At 39.3% G+C, this 23,616-nt stretch overlaps 1 protein-coding gene across 1 annotated transcript; it reads right to left on the reverse strand.

Moving 5' to 3' along the window:
• Positions 1-1,780: 1,780 nt before the first annotated feature.
• mlycd (malonyl-CoA decarboxylase) lies at positions 1,781-23,616 on the reverse strand. The gene is made up of 5 exons (XM_023299119.3): positions 23,039-23,616; positions 12,732-12,844; positions 11,891-12,047; positions 11,431-11,583; positions 1,781-3,458 (listed from the first exon to the last, which is right to left on the reverse strand). The coding sequence occupies exons 1-5, from the start codon at positions 23,564-23,566 to the stop codon at positions 2,913-2,915; spliced, it is 1,497 nt and encodes a 498-aa protein (XP_023154887.1). The 5' UTR covers positions 23,567-23,616; the 3' UTR covers positions 1,781-2,912.

Here is a 23,616-nt window from a genome sequence, read left to right on the forward strand (position 1 = left end):
TTACGAGGATATTTTAGGTAATTACATGTTCAGATTAGAATCATTTGTGCAGCCATTTTCAAATTAACTCCATTTAGCACTCGAAAACTCGGCTTAATTACCATTTTAACATCCATTTACCTTTAAAACAGGGGTGTCCAACATGAGGCCCGTGGGCCAAAAGCGGTCCTCCAGAGGCTCCAATCCAGTCCTCAAAGTGTAAAAATTCTGTCTGATTTTTGTCGTCATCTCATGTTTTTGGTGTTTTGTGTCTCATTTTGTCATTTTGTGTCTCATTTTCATTGTTGTGTGTCTCATTTTTGTCGTTTTCTGTCTCATTTTTGTCATTTTGTGTCTCATTTTTGTGATATTTTGTCGTTTGTGTTTTTTGTCTTTTATCGTCTGATTTTTGTCATTTATCTCATGTTTTTAGTGTTTTGTGTTTAATTTTTGTCGTTTTGTGTCTCATTTCTGTAATATTTTGTCTTGTTTTTGGTCTTTTATAGTCTGATTTTTGTCGTTTATCTCATGTTTTTGGTCTTTTGTGTCTCATTTTTATAATACTTTGTCTTGTTTTTGTTGTTTTTTGTTTGACTTTTGTTGTTTTGTTTCTCGTTTCTGTTGTTTTGTTTCCTTTTTGTCTCGCTTGTGTTTTTTGTCTTATTTTCGTCATTTTGTGTTTTGCTTAATTCGTTGTTTTGTGCATCGTTGTGTTGTTTTGTGTTTTTTTGTCTCCCGTGTTTTGTCTACTTTTTTGGGTTTTTTTGCTCCTCGCTTTTGTCATTTTTTTGTCTTGTTTATGTCATTTGTCCATTTTTTGTTGTTTTGTAACTTCGTCTGTTTTTTGTTGTTTCTTGACTTGTCTATTTTTTTGCAATTTTGCATCTCATTTTTGTAATATTTTTTCTTGTTTTTGTTTTTTTTTGTCTGACTTTTGTCATTTTGATCATAAAGTAAAATGCTACATTGTTCAGTTCCAGATAACTGAATATTCTGTGATATGATAAACTGAGGCGGAATGTTGTTGAAACTGAATTTATTTTTCTTAGGAAATTTCAGGTTGTTCATAATGTTTTGTAAAAAGATAATTCCTTAAATATGAACATTTTCAGAATGTACTTTTTTGCAAAAAAGGAACCTTTAGGAGTTGTGGTTATTTATAGGTTATTATTCTGTGATTTTTCTGGTCCAGATCACTGGACATCAGACTGGACTGAATGTGGAACCTGAACTAAAATGAGTTTGACATGCCTGCTTTAAAATAATTCAAATCTTGACCATCAGAGAGGGGGATTGACTTGTCCTCTGACTATCCTCCACTGAGGTTTGTATCGTTTCATTTAGAGGCCTGTAAATCAGATTTCACTGCTTTAACTGTTCACCCTGTGAGCAATTTTTCTTCTTACTCCGAGGGGAAATACCTGACTGACTGATTAAAAAAGTCATCATCTATAAAAGAGATTAGAAATAAAAGCTAGTGGACTTTTAACCGGCCAACACCTTTGCTCATTTCTGGAGCAAAAAGGTGACTCGAAACAAGTCCTGGCTGCCGGCGTCAAGTGTGGAATATGTCACTGCTGTTTCCATGGCAACCCCCACCACAGTGTCCGTCCGCCTCCGTTGTGCGATGGTGTGATAGTGCAGCTCTCGTCCCCCACGCACAGAGATGTATGGCTCTCTTATTGTCGCCGGTATCTCCGGAGACGCTCTCACCGTCTCTCAAGGGCATCCGTTAAACAACTGTCCTTTTTATGCTCCTTTATTCTCCTCCTCCCTTCTTCACAACCCAACACCATCAATCTAGCCATTTACTTTAACTTTATTTCTCACTCCATTAGTTTCTAGGACACGGAGCAGCACAAAGAGAGAAAAGGGGGAGAGAGAGGGAGATAGAGAGAGTGAAAAAAATGAAAAGAAAGTTTGGCTCCTTGGAGAGATAAAATGTAATTTCACAGTCAACTTGCTGTGATATATTATTTCACAACAATGGGGTGTGGGCTGATATGAGCCCTGCTTGGCACCTGTACAGAGCAGTTAGAACATCAGGACGGCTCCCTGGAGAGGCTGCCGGGGTGTGTGTGTGTATGTGTGTGTGTGCGTGCGTGCGTGCGTGCGTGCGTGCATGTGTGTGCGTGCGTGCGTGCGTGCGTGCGTGCGTGCGTGCATGTGTGTGCGTGCGTGCGTGCGTGCGTGCGTGCGTGCGTGCGTGCGTGCGTGCATGTGTGTGCGTGCGTGCGAAGGCCAAATTATCTAAAAAAATGACCTGAACGGCGGCACCAGGAGGGTCCAGCCCGCCGGGTTAAAGTGAACACAGTCGACTGTAAAATTTGAGCATCTGTGATACATGTAGGAAAAAAAATCCAATTTTGTTTAGAGTTATTTAATATGAAATAATATTTCCACTCTGTGATTTCATGCCTTTGTGTATTGAGCTTTAGTGGGGAAAGCACTAAAACAGCAGGTGTAGATAAACCCAAGCACAGAAAAAAAAAGAAAGGAAATCCAGTTCCCCCTATTCTCTGACATGTTTACGGTGAGACAGTTCATCCAAATAAAGAATCTAAACAAGATTTATTCTGGTAGCTGCTATCCCAGGACATGCTACGGCATTGATGGACGCCTCGTGCTTCATTAGCTGCAGTCTGTCCTAGGAATCACTTACACAATATCAAACAGCTTCGGCCAGAAATCTAATGAGGCAAACAGCAGATGGGCTGAGCTACGGCACGTAAGAAATGCTCTAATTTCAATGCAAAATTAATATCAGCTGACATCCATTTAGTCAAGCTATTGGTTTGTGGATATTTGGTGAACCGTGCCAAATATCAAGGACAAATTTAACACAATTATATTCATCAGTCAACACATTATTCCCACCAAGTGCAAACGAACCTGCAGAATAAAAGCCTCTCAGGTGTATTCTTGTGTCTTTTTCACAGTTTGCTGTTCTTCTGATACTGGGACACCAGCCCCAGCACCTGCTCTGAGGCTGTGATCACCTTGTTCTGCAGGTAGAGGGCGCTGTTCTTAGACGTCTCCTTCAGGAAGTAGCGATAGTTCACCATGATGCCGCAGGAGTTGGCCACGCCCCTGGGGCTAGTGTCGGCGTGCCAGTTGAGCCTCCACATGGTGGCTCCGTTCTGCAGGTGGAAGTTTGCCACCGGGTTGAGGGCGAAGCCTCGGCGCTTCTCCCCGTAGAGGTACCAGGCACAGAGACGCATGAGGACGGGCTCCAGGACGCCGGACAGCCTCTCCGAACGCGTCCACTCGCCGGTGACGATCAGCTTACGGAGGGAGTCGACGGCCGGGGAGCCCGGGGTCGAGTCGGTGGCCTGTTCCACCTCCTTCCACTCCTGCTCAGACAGGAGGTCGGAGCCCCGGCCCTCCTTCCTGTACTGGCTCAGCAGGCCCTGCAGCCAGGAGGAGAAGCCTGGGATGGGAGACAGGCTGGAGAACTGGGCCATGTGAGGGAACTCACTCTGGAAGACACCAGCAGAGAAAAGGGAGCAATAATTGAACCCTACAGGGGGTTTACAGATCTGTTTTTATTTTGTTTTAAGGGCCGATACCGATGCCAAGTATTGGTAATCAAAAAAGACAACAACCGATATACGTTCGATGTAATATTTTAACTGTAAGTGACAGCAGAGAACCTGTCATTCATAACTGGACTTTTTCATTAATAAGGGAGACAATGACTGAATATGTAAAATAGAAATAGGATGATTAAATCAGGATGCTCTCCTCTGTTTGTGGGATCGACTGAGATTGATCAGTTGGTCTCCTGCTTTCACTGCCTCACTTTTATTGCCCACTAAGGTCCAGATCTGAAAGCATTAATTATTGTTTTCCAGACTGTTTCAGGTTAATCTTTGATTGACTTCTAACTTAGCAGCTAGTTGTTAGCGTAGCCTCAGCCACTGTGACAGAAGCTAATTTCCTGGTTTGTGTTTCTTGTTCAGTTTTTGCTGCTTGGGAGACATTTGAATCAGAATTTAAGTAGTGAAATTAATTCATCGATAATCTGCCAATGAAAAAATGTGCTGATAATCTGGAAAAATGCCAAATATCGTACACAATAACCAGCCAGGTCGATCCCTCACCCATGGACAACCAGTCTAATTCATTCAGCAGGTCTGTAGTCAGAATGTTGTCGTGTTTTTACACTCCTAGGACCTTTAGAATCTGTCAGGCAGGCAGGCAGGTAGTACTTCTTTTAATATTGGGGGAATGCGGCAGCAAATCTGCACATAAAGTCACGTTTGAAGCAACTGATGCTGAGGATCAGTCAGATATTTCAGAAACTGAAACACAAAACTACTAAAACGAGAGTTTTTAAGGACCTGAGACAAGCACAGATGTGATGAAAAAAACATGCATTTAAAGGTGAAAAAGCTCTTTTTGTATTTTCTGCTTTTAGAACACAGACTGCAGAAAGATTTGCATTCTAACAGAGATAGCCACAGAATTTCCTCAACCTGGGAAATCACAGAAAAAAGAAAGCTGGGGGATGAGAAAGTCAGGTAAACGTATAAAGAAAACAGACGAGAGGCAGCAGAGGTTTGACCTCCACTAGAAAGCAAGGGTCACCAGTTTTGCAACAGTGGAAATAAGGTTCATGAACACTCGACCTCGGCATCAAAACACAAACTAAATTTTCTCGTTTGCTGCTCGGGCCTCCGGCTCCACGGCATTACAATTCAACTCCACTGCTTTCACCGTCCTGCCCTGCTGATAGAGATGGATGATCTCCTCTCTCCTTCTGCTCCCACTTGCTCCATCCTCCTCCTCCGTCCCTCACATTCTCACCTTTAATACCTGTCCTCTTCCTCTCCCGCCACCTGTCTCTGTCTCGTCCCACCCACCCACACATCTCATGACTTCTCTCTTCCATCCCACTACCCTTCTTTATTCTACAAAAAAACAGAAGAAATACTCCCTCCTCTACCCGGCCCGTCTTCGCGCTCCAGCGTCTCGGTTGCTAAAGTGATGGAGCAACGTGGCAGGTGGAGAAGTGAAAGGCTGCCGATGAAAGTGGAAGTGTCAGACAACCCCTAGAGGGACGCTGCTGTCTGAAAGGAAAACAATGTCCTTTCTTACTCCTTGATTCTGCCCTCTCTTCACTTCACAATCCAGCCTGCTCGCTCTCCACATCTTGCTGGCTTTTCCCACCTCGTGACGACATCATGATCTTCACTTCAACCCTTTTAACTGCTGGCTGTTCCCCACATGGAGGCTCACAAAAGAAGAAGAAGGTGGAAATGAAGTGAGGATAGAAGCAGTGAGGAAGGTGAGGGGAGAAGGAGTAGCGCCAGAATTGTGCCCCAGGGTCCAATCTAGAAAGACAAGCAAGACGTCCTCTCTTCACCTTTTATCACGGTTGTGACCTTTACTTTTCCACTCTATCATCCATCCATCATCGTAGTGGTCCCTCTGTGGCCGAGCTGTTCCCCCCTTCACCTTTACGTAGGGTAAAGCCCCGTCACAAAGCTCGGCCGTCTGCAGAATACAATCTGGTTTTGTGTCGGGGTCAGGGGTAAGATTTCATAAAAAATGTAAGCATTCATGGGGTGCTTTGGACAAAAAAAGTCCAAAAAAAGGTTTGAAAGTCACACAGAAGAGTTAGATTTACAGCATGCTGCCCACAAAATGCCAAAACGCTGCAACTACATGTTCAAACTGAACTGAGTTACGACTGGAATATCATTTTTAGGCATCTGCTAGTGGTACTATACTAGAATTATTACGCCACAGAAGCTTTCAGTGAAAACATCATGCTGCATTTACTCTGGCTCCGGTTTAGTAATCTGCTCTTGAAGCTGCATTTACTCTTAACTGCTCCCTACCAGAGAGAATCAGCAGGAGAGAGCTGAAACAAGAGAGTCAAATCAAGTGAAAGCCTGCTAGTGAGACACTGGCTATGTGCACCTTGCTGTTAACTGAAAATAGAAGATGTTAATTTGACAAGTAAACATTCTGTTGTTCAACATGTGAACTAGTGACTACATTCTACCATGATGGAGAGTAGTAGTTATTTCAGCTTTTCCTATCCCATCTTGGTCTTTAATTCTACTGAAATTTACATGATTTGGTCAAGCTGAGATGCATTGAAATCAAACTAATTAAATTGTAGATTCATTTATTATAATTGAAGTATTAAAAGTAGATAGAAAAACAAATAGTCCGATTCCTACAGAGGAGTCCATCAGCTGATTTCTGGCTTTAGGGCAATAAATTCTGGTTAGTAAGACCAGGTCGCTATCAAAACGAATGGGAAGAGAGCAGAACTGCAATTTTAATGGTCACTGAGACAAAAACCTGCATGTACAGAATCATTAGTCGAGTCTGATTTTAACCCTCCTGTTGTTCTCATTTACGGGCACCAAAAAATATTGTCTTTGTCTAAAAAAAATCCAAAAATTCAGAAAAAAAATTCCCCAAATTTCTGAAAATTTGCAAAACCTTCAGAAAGAAAATTCCAATAATTCCTTAAAAGTTTCCCTTAAAAGTTTTTTTTCTTTTTTTTTTTTAAATCCCCCAAATTTGGCAAGAAAATTCTAGGAAATATTTTCAAAAAATGAGTAAAAATTTTCCAAAAAAATCCTAAAAATATCTAAAGTGATTCCATATCTATCAGTAAAATTTCTGATATTCTCTTAAGAACATTCACCAAAAAAATCAACCAAAATGTTCTTAAAGAAACATGTTTAACATTTATTTTTTTCCACCAAAAAATGTTCAAAGATTTCCCAGAAATGTTGAAAATGTGGACATCACAAGTTTCAGTGTGAAAATGTTTTTTTTCCACATTTTCAAACTTTAAAACGGGTCAATTTTGACCCGCAGGACGACACGAGGGTTAAAAAGTGAGGAAAAAGTTCAGCGACTGTGGAGCATTTTCCCCAGCATGCATGTACACCAAGCTTAGTTTCACAGCACCACTTCAGAGCAGCAGGATGTTTCCCAGTTTGGCTGTTCCAAAGCAGATGATTGGATCATACAACTGATACTGAATTCATGCAGGATTCTTTCCCTATCACTGGTTCCACTCATAACCACCTCTGCATTGACTGTAAAAGCAGAGATATTTAGTTTAGTCCATCAGATTCCAGCAGTCAGTGTTCATATTCATTCTGACAGACCAACACAGTCTGGACTCAGAGTTATGTAGAATAATGTTCACTTACTGAACCCAGCAGGAAATACTTGCTTTTTAATTTAAATAATCAAACTCAATGATCTGCTGCTTTGTAATCCGAAGAAATGGACCATTTAATAAATATCACCTAGTATGATTGTGTAAAAGTGGATTTTGAAGCCAATAAACGGTACCGAGCTAGAAGGAGATATGTGGTTAGACTTCTCACCATCTGATCACTCCGTCTTTAGCAATCCCTGACTGAGGAGAGATTTAATAAACTCAGACACATTTCTTTTGGTTTTTACTCACTGTTTTTTTTTCCATTTCCACCTGGTAAGTGCAGAAAACAGAAGAGCTGTCTGACATCTGTCCAAACACCACTATGTTCTGATGAAATGTGTGCATAGTTTCTGTGACTGTGGCTTTTATTTAAATAGTAATTGCTGATTGTACTTTGGATATAAATAGTATCTCACAGACAGATTTATTAGTAAAAATGTCCAAACAATGAGTGTTAAATATCAATATGGAGACAACAATCCAGATTCCTCTACACCAGGAAGTCCAACATGAGGCCCACGGGCCAAAAGTGGTCCTCCAGAGGGTCCAATCCGGTCCTCAAAGTGTAAAAATTTCAGAGAAGACATTAACTGCAGATTGTAAATTAGTAAAACAATAAATTTAAAATAATTTCTAGAACATGACAAGTTGTTTGGATCATAAAGTAAAACACTAGATTATTCATTGTTCTTTTGTCATTTTGCGTCTAATTTTTGTCATAGTTTGTCTTGTTTTTGTTGTTTTTTGTCCTTTTTTGTCTGACTTGTCGTTTGTCTCATGTTTTTGTCGCTTTGTTTCTCATTTTTGTCGTTTTGTGCTTCCTTTTTGTCTCGCTTGTGTTTTTTCTCGTATTTTTGTGTTTTGCTTTATTCGTTGTTTTGTGTATCATTTTGTCATTTTGTGTTTCCTTTCTGTCTCGCATGTGTTGTTTATTTTTTGTCGTTCTGTTTTTTGCTTTTGTCATTTTTTGTCTCATATTTTTGTTGTTTTGTGTCTCGCTTGTGTTGTTTGTCCATTTTTTTGTTGCTTTGTAGCTTTTTGCCTAATTTTTTGTCTTTTTTTGTTTTCTTTCGTGTCGTTTGTCTCATTTTGTTTCTCACTTTTGCCATTTTGTGTCTTGTTTTTGTCATTCTGAGTCTCCGTGTTGTAATATTTTGTCTTCTTGTTGGTGGTTTTTTATTTTTTTAAAGTAAAATCCTCTATGGTTCAGTTCCAGATAGCTGTGACTAAATGTGTTCCTTTGTAGACACTCTGTGATCTGGAAGTTGTAATGTGGAAATGATAAAAGTGTAATAATTCTAAATTATTTTCAATTTGATGCTGTCTTTTTACCTTAAATTCCCTGAACACAATTCAAAACTATGCGTGGAGTTTTCCAGACAGGCTGTTTGCAGGGATTTATTTGGGTAAAATATCTCTGCAGCAGCTGAAAGCATCCCATCTTGTCTGTGTGATACACATTTGACACTCCAGAAAACTTTCAATCCTACTTTCACAACATCCCTGATTTGTCGTTGCTGCTTTTGTTGGGAGCACAGAGAGGCTAAAAAGTAGCACACCTCTGTTTTAGTTTTTTTCATTTCTGCATTACAGAGATGACAGGCGAGGATGTTGACACGCGGAGCTCTTAGACCTCTTGATGAAGTCAACATCCTCATCTTTAAGATTTTTTTAAAGCACAGAGCGCCGTAACCTACTTTCCAACCTCTGACACAAACAGCGTTAATGCCGAAGCAGAAAACACAAAAAGCAGATCTGTGGAGCTCGCTCAGCCGTACGTTTCCCTTAATAAAAAACGCCAATAAGTAAACCACTTGCAGCAATCAAAACAGTCCTGTAATGTGAATAAATAGAGTGGAAGCAGTTTAAACCTGATCTTTTAAGAGGATACGCCATAAAGAGCTGTTTCCATCTGCTGGGTAGAGTGCCTTTTGATGTTCCATTCAATGTTCCAATCATTTAACAAGTGCGAGCTGGAGTGGCCCGACATGAAGGGCACTTCTGTGCTTATTGAGAGGGATGGATGAGATTTCATTCTGCTGTCTGCTGAGCACTGCGCTGTTTATATGTGCATGAAGCAAGGACTACAACAAGAGAGAAAACTTCACAGAGGTAAGTCTCTCCCATCAGATTTCTAGACCAGGACAAGTTGTTTCCATCGTAAAGTAATATACTAGATTGTTCACTGTTCTTGTCATTTTGTGTCTCATTTTTGTAATATTTTGTCTTGTTTTTGGTTTTTTTTTGTCATTTATTGTCTGATTTTGTCATTTATCTCATGTTTTTGGTGTTTTGTGTCTCATTTTTGTCATTTTGTGTCTCATTTTTGTTGTTTATCTCATGTTTTTGGTGTTTTTTTCAGAATGTACTCATTTGAACTACAACAAAGTAAAAATGTGGAGTTGTGTTTTGGTTATTATGCTGTGATTTTACTGGTCTGGCCCACTGGAGATCAAATTGGGCTGAACTAGAATGAGTCTGGAGTGTGTGTGCATGCTTTCATGTGTGTAGAAGCAAGGACTACAACAAGAGAGAAAACTTCACAGAGGTAAATCTTTCCAGCTGTATTTCTCTCTTGAAACGACGTCATGCCAGCTGAGCAGCAACTAAAGACAAAACTGACTTTTATTTTCCATCATTCCATCATGGACCGAGCTCTATAGGTGCTAGCAGCTGTGTTGTGTATGTGTCTTGTGCTCGGTCATGATGAGCTGTTATTGTGTAGCTGTAATAAAGTGGGATGGTTTAAAAGCTTCACTGATAAGACGGCTCATTTATGGTCATTGTGTTTAGATTACAGATGTCTACAGAACCTCGTCTCTTTACCCAACCCAAGGCTTTACAGAAGCTCTGATGGAAAAGAACCAGTGTTTTACACTGAGTTTGGTGATTTAATTAGCAAAATTAACCAAATGCACTACACTTTATCCAAACAATTCTGAGATCCTCGAAGCTTATATGAATAAAATAATGAGATTTACAAGAAAACGGGAATTTGAAATGATGTAAAGTAAGATTGACTTCTGTTTAGTATCAGTTATGTTGCTGTAAATACAGATAAAGTTACTACCGCAGGGGTGTCCAACATGTGGCCCGTGGGCCAAAAGCGGTCCTCCAGAGGGTCCAATCAGGCCCTCAAAGTGTAAAAATTCCAGAGAAGACATTAACTGCAGATTGTAAATTAGTAAAACTATACATTTAAAATCATTTCTAGAACATAAGTTGTTTTGATCATAAAGTAAAATACTAGATTGTTCATTGTTCTTTTGTTGTTTTGTGTCTCATTTTTGTAACATTTTGTCTTGTTTTTGTTGTTTGTTGTCCTTTTTTGTCGTCTGTCTCATGTTTTTGTCGTTTTGTGTTTCCTTTTTGTCTTACCTGTGTTTTTGTCTATTTTTTTGTTGTTTTGTTCCTTTTTTATCATTTTTGTCTTGTTTCTGTCCATTTGTTGTTGCTTTGTAACTTTTTTGTCAAATTGTTTGTCTCTTCTTTGTTGCGTTTCGTGTCGTGTGTCATTTTTGTCATTTTGTGTCTAATTTTTGTAATATTTTGTCTTGTTTTTATTGTTTTTGTCTTTTTTTGTCTAGTTTTTATTGTAAAATCCTCTATGGTTCAGTTCCAGATATCTGTGACTAAATGTTGTGTTCCTTTGTGTTCTGGAAGTTGTAATGTGGAAATGATAAACTGAGGCTGAACGTTGTTGAAATTGAATTTATTTTTCTTGAGAAATTTTGTGTTGTTGATGATGTTGTAAAAAGATAATTCCTTAAATGTGAACATTTTCAGAATGTACTTTTTTGCACTAAACCAAAGGAACCATCAGGAGTTGTGGTTATTTATAGGTTATTATGCTGTGGTTTTACTGGTCCGGCCCACTGGAGATCAAACTGGCCTGACTGTGGAACCTTATCTATCAATCTGTATAATTCATTTATTATTATTGAAAGTTTCGTTCATATGATGCGGTCGTATTCTGGGAATTGAGGATGTTATTTTGTATGCAAGGGCATGATTTTCTGAGAATTTTGGAAGTTAGTTTGGCTCTTTGCAGTTATTTTAATCGTGGTTTTCGCCACTCCGACAATAAAGATCAATTAATTAAACAAAACTACCTTTTGTAACGTAACCTGTAGCACTAAGGAGTTTACTTTTGACAAGTTTCTTGGCTGTAAAATCCCTTTCTAGTCCTTACACCGACCTTTTTGCCAACAGGATTTGTTTGCGCCCACCTGCACCCCACCTCCACTCACCTGCAGCTCTCGGACCACCCTCTTGATGAGGTAGTTGCCCAGCTCCACCCCCTGCAGACCAGCCTGGGTTGAAGAGATGGAGTAGAAGATGGCTGAGTTGATCTTATTCACATCCTCCTCTGAGTCCAGGTTGGTGAACTCGCGGACGATGCTCTGAAAGAAACACAGATTTTGTTCAGCATTGTCAAGTCATTGTCAATTGTTGTGGAACAGAAAAGGAAAAAAATGTGGAAATTATTGCACAATTTTACACCATAAAATATTTTGTGCTGTCAGAAGCCCCTTTTTTTACTGGGAAACGGTGAGAAAAAGAAGTGAGCGTTGCAGAGTGTGCTCCCACACGGATGAGCAGTTTAAAGGTCCAGGTTTTGTTTCTCTACACAGATACTACCCACTTGTGGGCTGAGATGAGGAACAGAGAAGGTGTGGTAAAGTGAGCCCAGACGTTACAGCTCCTGACCTGGATGTTATCGGAGATGTCTTCGGTGAGGGCCACGTGCAGCACGACCAGCGGCTCTCCAGGCATCGCAGCGTGAGTGAAGGCGTAGCAGCGTCGGTATGGTCCCACTCTGCGCTTCAGGTCGGTCCAGTTCCTCACAGGATGCACCGCTTCGTATCTAGCAGGAGGATTATCGTTAGTCTGTCCGACCTCTGCCAGTCCTGTTCATTCTCCATCCATTACGGAATAGTAGCAGGTTTGGCACTAATTTGTCAAACACTGATTCTCTGATTTAAGTCAGAGGGAGACAAAACTAAGCTTTTCATTTAAAACTCTCTTTGAAACAACTGTAGATTTGATTAGCTGCTTCTTGCATTGCAGTGCAGAGGATCTCACATTTTTCCATATTTTATTCAAACAGAACCTCCTGTAGATTTATGCTTCTGAATTTCAAATAGTATGTTTTAATTTGACAAAGAGAAGGGGCCTGTAGGATGAGGGCAGCAGGTTTGGGGCATTTCTGAAGCAATCTGGTATGATGAGCTTCCCTGGGTGACTGGGTTACTGGGTTACGTTAATTTTGCTTTTGTAAAATTCATGCTAATGTTTGCAGCTGAGAAGATAAATGTACAGTTTAATCCATTCTTCTTCTTAAACCCCTCAGATGCTGAGTGTTGTACTTACTATAGCCCCATAAACTGCATATTACATTAGTGCAGAAATCTGCTCCTCACCAGGCCTCAAGCTGTGACTGGACCATCACTGGTCAGAGGAGGAGCAAACATAGACTTTTCATATATCTTGTCTTATGTACGGCCAACTCCAATGAAAATAAATGTGTGGGGCGCATGGATGTCCTTACTGGCTGATCTTCTGCAGGATCTCACAGGGCGACTGCCAGGTGATTCTCTCCAGTCTTAGCAGACCCACAGAGAACCACTCAGACAGCAACCCCTTCAGCGTCCCGTTCAGGTCCTACCATAGAGAGAGAAATAAGGAAAGCATTTAGAATCAACATCAACATCCAGCTGATCATTGAAAATTTACCAACATTCTTTCCGTTTTCAAGAACAGCTCAGCAGCTGCTTGTTTATGCAAGTAATCCCCAGAAGAAAACGGTCGGCCGCATTCAGGTATGTCAGCGCTGGAGGAATGTGAAAATGCTTCTGTTATATCATCACATTTCTATCAGGAATTAAACAAACGCTTTAATCCTTCTTTCACTGACAAAACTCACGTGCTCCATCTTATTGAGAGACAGTTTAGCTGCTCAAGTGTGACTATATTCAGTGTACAGTTCCATATCATATCTTGCATTTTTTCCCTTTTAGAGAATTGCTCATCACCCTGTCTGTGCAAATAATTCCTACAAGCAAAAGGAAGGTCATCACTATAATTTGGTATGTAGACACTGTAAAGAACGTCATTTTACTGCAGCAACGGGGAAAGTTTCTTTTATATCCTTTAAAGAAAATAATCATAAAATACTGCAGCTTTTATATTACTATTAACCCTCCTGTCGTCCTGCGGGTCAAAATTGACCCGTTTTAAAGTTTGAAAATGTGGAAAAAAAATAGATTTTCACAGTGAAACTTCTGATGTCCACATTTTCAACATTTTTGGGAAATCTTTGAACATTTTATGTTGGAAAAATAAATGTTAAAAATGTTTCTTAAGAGCATTCACATAAAAATCAACCAAAATCCAGCGAATTTCACTGAATTTTGGTTGATTTTTATGTGAATGTTCTTAAAGAATATATTAGAAGTTTTACTGATATATATGGAATCACTTTACATATTTTTAGGATTTTTTTTTTTTTAGAAGATTTTTACTCATTTTTTGAAAATATTGACAAGAATTTTCTTGCCAAATTTGGGAGATTTTTAAAAAAAAAATAAAACCTATTAGGGAAACTTTTAAGGAATTATTGGAATTTTCTTCCTGAAGGTTTTGCAAATTTTCAGAAATTTGGGGAATTTTTTTGCTGAATTTTTGGATTTTTTTCAGACAAGGAAACAGTATTTTTTGGTGGCCGTAAATGAAGACAACAGCAGGGTTAAGTACTTTAATAAACACAGACTTTACCACCTCATGGTCGCTTTTGATGGTGCGAGAACTCACGAGCTCTGTCTCACTGAGCGACGGCAACGCTGCTTAAGTTTTCCTGCAGAACAATTCCACACCTGTATTGTGCCGGCTGTGTGCTCCCTTGGGTGCCACTATGCCGTTGGAATGTTTTCACATTATGAATAGTGATTTGTTCAAGCCTGCGATGGGTGTAGAAGGGGCACTTCAATAAACAACTTGCCATTTCAAAGCAGGCCTGTCCTCCAGCAAAGGTCAGACTTCATTTAAAGCAAATCTCTTGCAAACACACAAACAAGCGCACACAGTGCACGCTCCCGAGCACATAAATACTGCTTATATTGGCTGTTTCATAGGATGGCTTCTCTTCGGGCTTACTTTAATGCCAGTTTGTCAATCATAATAACGTCTACTACAAACAAGCACGACTACAGTCATGGTGTGAAAACTGCGAGCAGCTATCAAATCCCAAACTTGCAAAATAAGAAATTCACACATGTATACATCAGGGCATGTGTTATTCAGCTCGTGGCTGAGGGGGTTTCACGCCGGAAAATTCTTCCTGAATGAAGAGCAAATGAAAAGTAATCCTTGAAAATAAAAGTTCTGCAAACTTCCATCGCTGCTTGTGTGTGTAGAACTTCATAAACTGCCTGAGGCCAAATAATCTACGACTGCCGATAATCCCACACCAGCGTTTCTGTGGAGAAAAACGCAGCACATCAACAACACAGTGAGGCTAGAGGACCAGCAGGAGCAGCCAATTCTCCCCCACACAAAGGGGAGGTCAGAGGGAGACGTGTAATGCACTGACCTGGAAGGAGATGAAGCCTTTAGAAATAGAAGGCTCTGGTATTGGAAAGTTTGGAAAGGAGGAAAAAAAATCCTCACTGTACTAAAAAGAAAATGAAGCAAAACTTCTGGAGCTGTATCAATAGTGATGCTGGGAGCTGATAAACCTCGGCTACAAAAGGCCGCCTCCACCTCCAGTCATTCTGTGATTATACAGAGTCCTGGAAAGAACAGGCACGAGGCCATATGACCAGCGGCCGGCCAAGTGTTTACAGGTCAGCCTCAGAGTGCAGGACCTTCACTCCAGTAGGCCACCTGTCACTGATCAGCCTTCCTGCCTGCTGTCTGTCTGGCTGGCTGTCTGTCTGTCTGTCTGTCTGTCTGTGTCTGTCTGTCTCTGTCTGTCTCTGTCTATCTCTGTCTGTCTGTCTGTCTGTCTGTCTGTCTGTCTGTCTGTCTGTCTGTCTGTCTGTCTGTCTCTGTCTGTCTCTGTCTATCTCTGTCTGTCTCTGTCTGTCTCTGTCTGTCTGTCTGTCTGTCTCTGTCTATCTCTGTCTGTCTGTCTGTCTGTCTGTCTATCTGTCTGTCTGTCTGTGTCTGTCTGTCTGTCTGTCTGTCTGTCTGTCTGTCTCTGTCTATCTCTGTCTGTCTGTCTGTCTGTCTGTCTGTCGGGGGAAAAATAGTCACATTGATACTCCAGACCAGGGGTGCCAAACTCATTCTAGTTCAGCCCAATCTGATCTGAAGTGGGCTGGACCAGTAAAATCACAGCATAATAACTGATAAATAACCGCAAATCCAAATGTTTCCTTTGTTTTAGTGCAAAAAAGTACATACTAAAAAAAAAAAAAAAAAACGAGATAAATGACAAAAGTCAGAGAATAAAACACAAAAAACAACAAAAACAAGACAAAATATCACAAAAAATGAGACAGAATGATGAAGATGAGACACAAAACGACAAAAATGAGATACAAAAGACCAAAAACATGAGATAAACGACAAAAATCTGACTATAAAAGACAAAAAACAATGAAAACAAGACAAAATATTACAGAAATGAGACACAAAATGACAAAAATGAGACATAAAAAAACAAAAGAACAATGAGCAATCTAGTATTTTACTTTATGATCCAAACAACTTGTCATGGTCTAGAAATGATTTGAAATTTATAGTTTTACTAATTTACAATCTGCAGTTAATGCCTTCTCTGGAGTTTTTCCACTTTGAGGGCCAGATTGGACCCTCTGGAGGACTGCTTTTGGCCCACGGGCCTCATGTTGCTCCTTGTTCCAGACTAAAATGACATCTCTGACTTGTCTTAACATCTTTCATCCACTCTGTTTGTGGACAGGTGAACAAGAATGAAAGGCCCAGAGGTAGCAGGAGAGAGAAAAAACATTAGAAATCAATTTACCAGCAGAGAGACTAATCTGGCGTAGAACTCAGAGCGACACTTCTGCAAGAACCGCAGTAGTTGCAGCCTTGTGAATTTCAAACTTTAAGAAGTGGTGTGTTTTTTAGCCTCTTTGATGATGTTTTACTTTGATTATCAGGTTTCTCCTCCCCTGGTACGCACACAGCCTCAGTACAGGTATTAAAAGCCTCATATTTTCCGCGACCTTTTCTCATTTTTAGCTCAATCAATTGTGGGGATAACAGCAAGCAGAGATCGCCGGGAACAACCAAGACCGAGGTGGTCAGCACACAGAATCTAATACTCTGTAGGTAGCTTAGACCTTTATAAGCTACAAAAGCTCTCAGTGGACCCGGGTTATTGAGATTAAATGCATCTGAACCACCTCACAGCAGGAAAAACAGCAGCTATTGAGCAGGAGAGGGGAAACGAGAGGACCTCTGGCGATAGTATAGTCAGGGTCTCCCAGAATCATATCAGCCAGCAGCACTTAACACATGATTGGGAAGTTAAAGGAACACATGCTTTTAGCTTTTCTCCAAAGCAAAACAAAACAGAAAAACTGCTTTCAGAGACAACAAAAGGGGATTTAAGTGAGCTTGTGTTGTATAGCTCCTTCTGATCTCAAGCAGAGAAGTTTTATTTTTACCAACACAGCTTTTTGATGTAATCTTCATGAATGCATCAAAGCATGAGGAGATCACAGCGTTTCATCTGGAGTGTAGGAGCAAAGTGAACAAGACATTACAAGTGAGCAGAGGAAGGATTTGCTGTAGATTAAGCCACCATCATTAATGTTGGATTTTTCCGATACAAAACTAAAGCATCTTTTTTAAAGCCTCATCCAGGACGTATTGGCTGGGCAGAGAATAAACTACTGTAGGAAACAAACATTATAGCTGCATGTTGGATAATTTATTTGGTCCCAAGTGCAATCCACATTAAAAACTCATTCATTCTGGTATCATTTTATTTTCAGTAATTTGAAGTAAACATCATTTGTGTTATATTTATATGATTCAAATTCGGCCGGTCTTCCTCCGTTTGCCATTTTTGCCTAAAAAAACAACAACACTATATTTATCCAAAATTATATTAACCCTATAAAACCCAAATATAGAAAAGAACTGAGCAAAAATAATATATCTATATTTTTATATATATAAAAAAAAGTGGTAATTAAAAATAAATTCTATAAATAATCTGTAAAACCCAAGTATAGAAAAATGAGCAAAAAATAATATATTTATACTTATATATAAATAACAAAATAATAAAAATAATATGCATGTAAAACCCAAATCTAGAAAAAAGCAAAAATAATATAATATATAAATATATATAAATATAAATAATTCAAAAAATATTCTATATTCTCTCTCTCTCTCTCTCTCTCTCTCTCTCTCTCTCTCTCTCTCTCTCTCTCTCTCTCTCTCTCTCTCTCTCTCTCTCTCTCTCTCTCTCTCTCTCTCTCTCTCTCTCTCTCTCTCTCTCTCTCTCTCTCTCTCTCTCTCTCTCTCTCTCTCTCTCTCTCTCTCTCTCTCTCTCTCTCTCTCTCTCTCTCTCTCTCTCTCTCTCTCTCTCTATATATATATATATATATATACATACATACATACATACATACATATATATATATATATATATATATATATATATATATATATTAAAAAAAAAATAAAATTTCTAATTAAAAAAAGTAAAATTGATGTATTTGTGCAACACTGGGTTTTCCAGGGTTAACGAAACATCTTGTAGATTTACCACAGTCAGACACATACTGAAGCTCTGAGAAACACATCAGACCTGCTCAAATCTCCCTCCTTTCATAGCTTCCATCTCACTTCTCCTCTCTGGAGCCTCACAGAGGGCTGCATCTTCCAACACTCTGTCCTGATCATGCATGACTCTACTGTAGTCCTATGCATTCAATCTGATGGTCATAAAAATATTTCATCATGAAATTATGTTTTGTGTTTCACATTTTGAACATTATATTTTAGTAAGAGTAGGATTTAGGGTCAGGAAGTCTTTGAAATGAATGTCAGTGTGCCTCTAGCGTCTAATAATCTAAATTATGACTCAATAAATAGTCCCATCTATTAAAACCACATAGGCAGAATTAGGTGCTTCTGACTGGGGTCCCCCGGGAGCCCAGTGTGTCAGTGTTTCTAAAAAGCACTTATTAAATAAAGCACCTGTGACATGTAGAGAGTAAACCTCAGGGGTCTGTGGGGACAACATGGAGTGTTTATGGGCTTTCAGCTTCTAGTTCCAATAAAAGAGCTGCTGGTGACCTGTGACACACAAACAGCAACCCTCCAGCTCATATAAAGGCAGTAAACCGAGTATCATGTCAAATCTGAATCAGTCCAACTCTGAGATTCAACAAACGTAAAGCAATGCATGTCAGATTAAAAATGGACAAACAACAAAAGCAGTTTCAATCTGAATGTACATCATATAGTGGCTTATTCTGAACATGTTGTGATTGCTAAACCACACGTGAGAAAATTAAATCAATGTTTTTATATTCTACTGGGAGACGGCTTCATATTGTGGTAAATTATTACACATTTGGAGCTTAATAATGCATTCATAAAGAATTACAATGAACCACGTTTTGTCTCGTGGACAAACAAACAGCTCACTAAAAATATGTTGGATTCCATTTCTCTCTGCTGGAGGATTTTATTCCACCAATGAACAATGAAACATTCAGTCAATAACAAGACTGATTGACAGAAGAATTAATACACTGCTATTTTTTTTAAAAAGAAATTCTCCACACATTTCCTCATTCCAGGGTCAGGATATTTCTGCTTTTCTTCCAGTAATTTGACAGAAACCTGAATATATTGTGGACTGAAAAACAAACTATGTGTGATGATAAATTTGGGATTATGAGCATTTTTATTCTAATTTCTCATATTTAGACAATCTATTAGGCCGAATCTACTAAACTGGCCGAACATACTTGTGCATATTTTGGTTTATTCCTATTTTTGTCCGACATTTCTTAACTGTCTGCTTTATCTTTGCTGCTGTAAAAGTGTAAAATTCTCTCCTGTGGGATTAATAACAGGTTATCTCAGGAGAGTCAAACTCATCCTAGTCCAGGTTCCACATTCAGCCCAGTTTGATCCCCAGTGGACCAGTAAAACCACAGCATAATAACCTATAAATAATCACAACTCCTAATGTTTCCTTTGTTTTAGTGCAAAAAAGTACATTCTGAAAATGCTCACATTTAAGGAATTATCTTTTTACAAAACATCATGAACAACCTGAAATTTCTCAAGAAAAATAAATGTACATTCAACCTCAGTTTATCATTTCCACATTACAACTTCCAGATCACAGAGTGTCTGCAAAGGAACACAACATTTAGTCATCTGGAACTGAACCAGAGAGGATTTTACTTCAAAAAAGATTAAAAAAAACAAAAAAAAAACAAAAGCAAGACAAAATATTACAATAATGGCATGCAAACAACAAAAACGAGAAACAAAACGACAAAAAATGAGACAAATGACAAGAAACAAAACAAAAAAGTGACAAAAAATTTGACAAAAAAGTTACAAAGCGACAAAAAAAATGACAAAACCATGAAACAAAACGACAAAAACAATAAAGCAAAACACAAAATGACAAAAAGGAGACAAAAAGGAGGCACAAAACAACAAAAATGTGACGAACGGTAAAAGTCAGATGAAAAAACAGAAAAAACAACAAAAAAAAGACAAAATATTACAAAAATGAGACAGAGAATGACAAAAATGAGAAACAAAACACCAAAAAAACATGAGATAAATGACAAAAATCAGACAATAAAAGACAAAAAACAACAAAAACAAGACAAAATATTACAAAAAGGAGACACAAAATGACAAAAATGAGACACAAAATGACAAAAGAACAATGAACAATCTAGTATTTTACTTTATGATCAAAACTACTTGTCATGGTCTAGAAGTGATTTTAAATTTATAGTTTTACTCATTTACAATCTGCAGTTAATGTTTTCTCTGGAATTTTTCCACTTTGAGGGCCGGATTGGACCCTCTGGAGGACCACTTTTGGCCCACGGGCCGCATGTTGGACCCCCCTGGGTTATCTTATCTCATTTACTTCCAGAATACTACAGTTCATGCAACACATAATATTAGATATCAGCTTTTGACATTCATCCTGATACTCGAGGAGCTGATTTTGTGTATTTGGACTAAATGAGTGTAATAAGATTTGAATATCTGTGGTGTTTTTTATGTAAAATAAAATAAAAAACTACATTTCAGGAACAGAGCAGAGAGTATCTTTGATGATAATATCTCCCAATGTTCATTTGTGCTCCCAAACGAGTGTAAAGGTGCGACTAATAGCCTGGACATGCTACCTGAGAGTGATTCCGCTGGTATTTCATGGCGTGCATGAACACTGCCACGCTCCTACGCAGAACTGAATTGAAAACTGTAATTATATTTGACTGAACAAGAACGACTGAACAATGAGCTGCACGAGGCCGACTTTTCTTTTAAAAAATACGTCGCCAAAAATGTTCCATTAAGGGGGCAAGGAGCATGGCAGCCACGTCTGCGGGATGGAAATTTCTACACTTCCTTCTCCCCCCACTGCTTTTTCTTGCAATTTTATTTTCACTTTGTCTTCAAAAGATTCGTTCAAAATATTCATTACATGCCTGATTTATATTCAGCTCTGTTCGGCTTTGTAGCTGCGGCAGAGCAGCTCTCGCCTCTTTATGTATGGAATCAAACACTCTTTAAGGCTCTTTTCTTTTTTTTAAAGCTTTCTAGCAACAGTGGAAGGAGGCTCTGGTCAGCGCTGTAAGTTAATCTGTGTATAAAAGAAGAACTGAAATTGAGCTTGACAGCGTTTTGTGTCAAACTATCTTCATGCTGGACCGTCCTGGGCCAAAAGGAAACACAAGGATCTAATTTAGGACGTCCAGTTTGGTAACGAAAGTAAACTGGGGCAAAGTGCACCGGCTTTAAAGCTGTGATGAAACGAGAACCATGTGATTGGAGAGGGAGAGCAAAGCTGCCGTTTATATCTCAGTGTGAGGTTTAGCTGCAGGAATCCACACTCTGCCGACTTAATGCTTTAGATCAGGGGTGTCCAACATGCAGCCCGCGGGCCAAAAGCGGTCCTCCAGAGGGTCCAATCCAGTCCTCAAAGTGTAAAAATTCCAGAGATGACATTAACTGCAGATTGTAAATTAGTAAAACTATAAATTTAAAATCATTTCTAGACCATGACAAGTTGTTTGGATCATAAAGTAAAATACTAGATTGTTCATTGTTCTTTTGTCATTTTGTGCCTCATTTTGTCATTTTGTGTATCATTTTTGGAATATTTTGTCTTGTTTTTGTTGTTTTTTGTCTGACTCTTGTCATTTGTCTCATGTTTTTGTCGTTTTGTTGCTCGTTTTTGTCATTTTGTGTTTCCTTTTCATCTCGCTTGTGTTTTTAGTCTTATTTTTGTCATTTTGTGTTTTGCTTTATTTGTCTTTTTGTGTATCATTTGTGTCATTTTGTGTTTTTTGTCTCGTTTGTGTTTGTCTACCTTTTTGTTGTTTTGTTTCTCACTTTTGTCATTTTTGGTCTTGTTTTTGTAGTTTGTCCATTTTTTTGTCGCTTTGTAACTTTTTTGTCAAATTTTTTGTCTCTTGTTTCATGTCGTTGGTCTCTTTTTTGGTGGTTTAGCTTGTGTTATTTGTCTTATTTTTGTCACTTTGTGTTTTGCTTTATTCGTTGTTTTGTGTATCGTTTTTGTCGTGTTGTGTTTTTTGTCTCCCTTGTGTCGTTTGTCCATTTTTTTGGCACTTTGTAGCTTTTTTGTCTAATTTTTAATCTCTTTTTGTTTCGTTTCATGTCGTGTGTCTCATTTTTGGTCGTTGTTTCTCGCTTTTGTTGTTTTGTGTCTCATTTTTGTAATATTTTGTCTGGTTTTTGTTGTTTTTTGTTTTTTTTTGCCAGACTTTTGTTGTTTGTCTCTTGTTTTTGTGGTTGTTTCTAGTTTTTGTAATTTTATGTCTCATTTTTTGTCTCATTTTTGTCATTTGTCTATTTTTTGTCACTTTGTAACTTTTGTCTCATTTTTTGTCTCTGTTTTTGTTTTGTGTCATTTTGTTTCTCACTTTTGTCATTTTTTTGTCTTCTTTTTGTAATATTTTGTGTGGTGATAGCTGTTGTTTGTCTTGTTTTGTCATTCGTCTCATGTTTTTGTCGTTTTGTGTTCCCTTTTTGTCTCATTTGTGTTCTTTGTCTTATTTTTATCATTTTATGCTTCACTTTATTCATTGTGTTGTGTGAGGTTTTTTTGTCTTGCTTGTGTTGTCTATCTTTTGTGGTTTCGTTTTTTTTTTTTTTTGTCTTTGTTCGTCTGACTTTTGTTGTTTTGATCATGAAGCAAAATATTGTACTGTTCAGTTCAGGACACCTAAATGTTGTGTTCCTTTGTAGACACTCTGTGATCTGGAAGTTGTAATGTGGAAATGATGAACTGAGGCTGAATGTTGCTGAAACGGAATTTATATTTCTTCATAAATTTCAGGTTGTTCATGATGTTTTGTAAAAAGATAATTCCTTAAATGTGAACATTTTCAGAATGTACTTTTTTGCACTAAAACAAAGGAACCATTAGGAGCTGTGGTTACTTATAGGTTACTATGCTGTGGTTTACTGGTCCGGTCCACTGGAGATCTAATTGGGCTGAATGTGGAACCTGAACTAAGATGACTTTGACCCCCCTGCCTTAGATTATATCACATGCAGTGTCTGTGCCAAACGCAGAAACGCGAACGGCGCTTCTTGGCTCATGCCAGCACCCGTAGAAAATGTAAACATTACCCTGATGTGCGCGCTCTCGCTCGCTTTGGACGAGATGATTTCGATCAGATCGGCTCGGAGGTCCACCAGAAACTTCACGCCCCCCTCCACCCTGCTGATGTGGCTGAGCAGCTGCTTGTACCGGGGAGTCAGGTTGTACCGGAGCCGGTCTTCCGCCTGTAAAACGGTCGCCGGGTCCCGCAGCTGCGTGTCCAGCAGCTTGACGGCGAGCTCCGACACGGTCTTATGGTCCACGCCGAAGTCCTGGGACAGCTTGGAGAGGAAGCCAAGCCTGTCCTCCCTGTCCAGACTCCTGTAGAAGTGCATGAACTCCAGGCTGTTGGACTCGGGCGGAGGGGGGGACTTGTCTCTGGTCTCGTAGGAGGGTAAAGGTGCGACGACCCTGGCCAGGACCTCCTCCATCCCCGGGGTCGAGTACCGGCGCCAGGAGCCGACGTCTGAGGCTTCCAGAGCCGCTCCGAGGACCGCCCGGTGTCTCCAGCACCTCACACTGCTGCGGAGAGCCCGGACCACGGGGTGGGATATCATACCGGGAGGCAGCTCAGCTTTCCGTTTGGAACCCGGGACCAGTGAACACG

The sequence above is a fragment of the Amphiprion ocellaris genome, chromosome 3 (assembly GCF_022539595.1).
Source record: "Amphiprion ocellaris isolate individual 3 ecotype Okinawa chromosome 3, ASM2253959v1, whole genome shotgun sequence".
Lineage (NCBI taxonomy): Eukaryota > Metazoa > Chordata > Actinopteri > Pomacentridae > Amphiprion > Amphiprion ocellaris.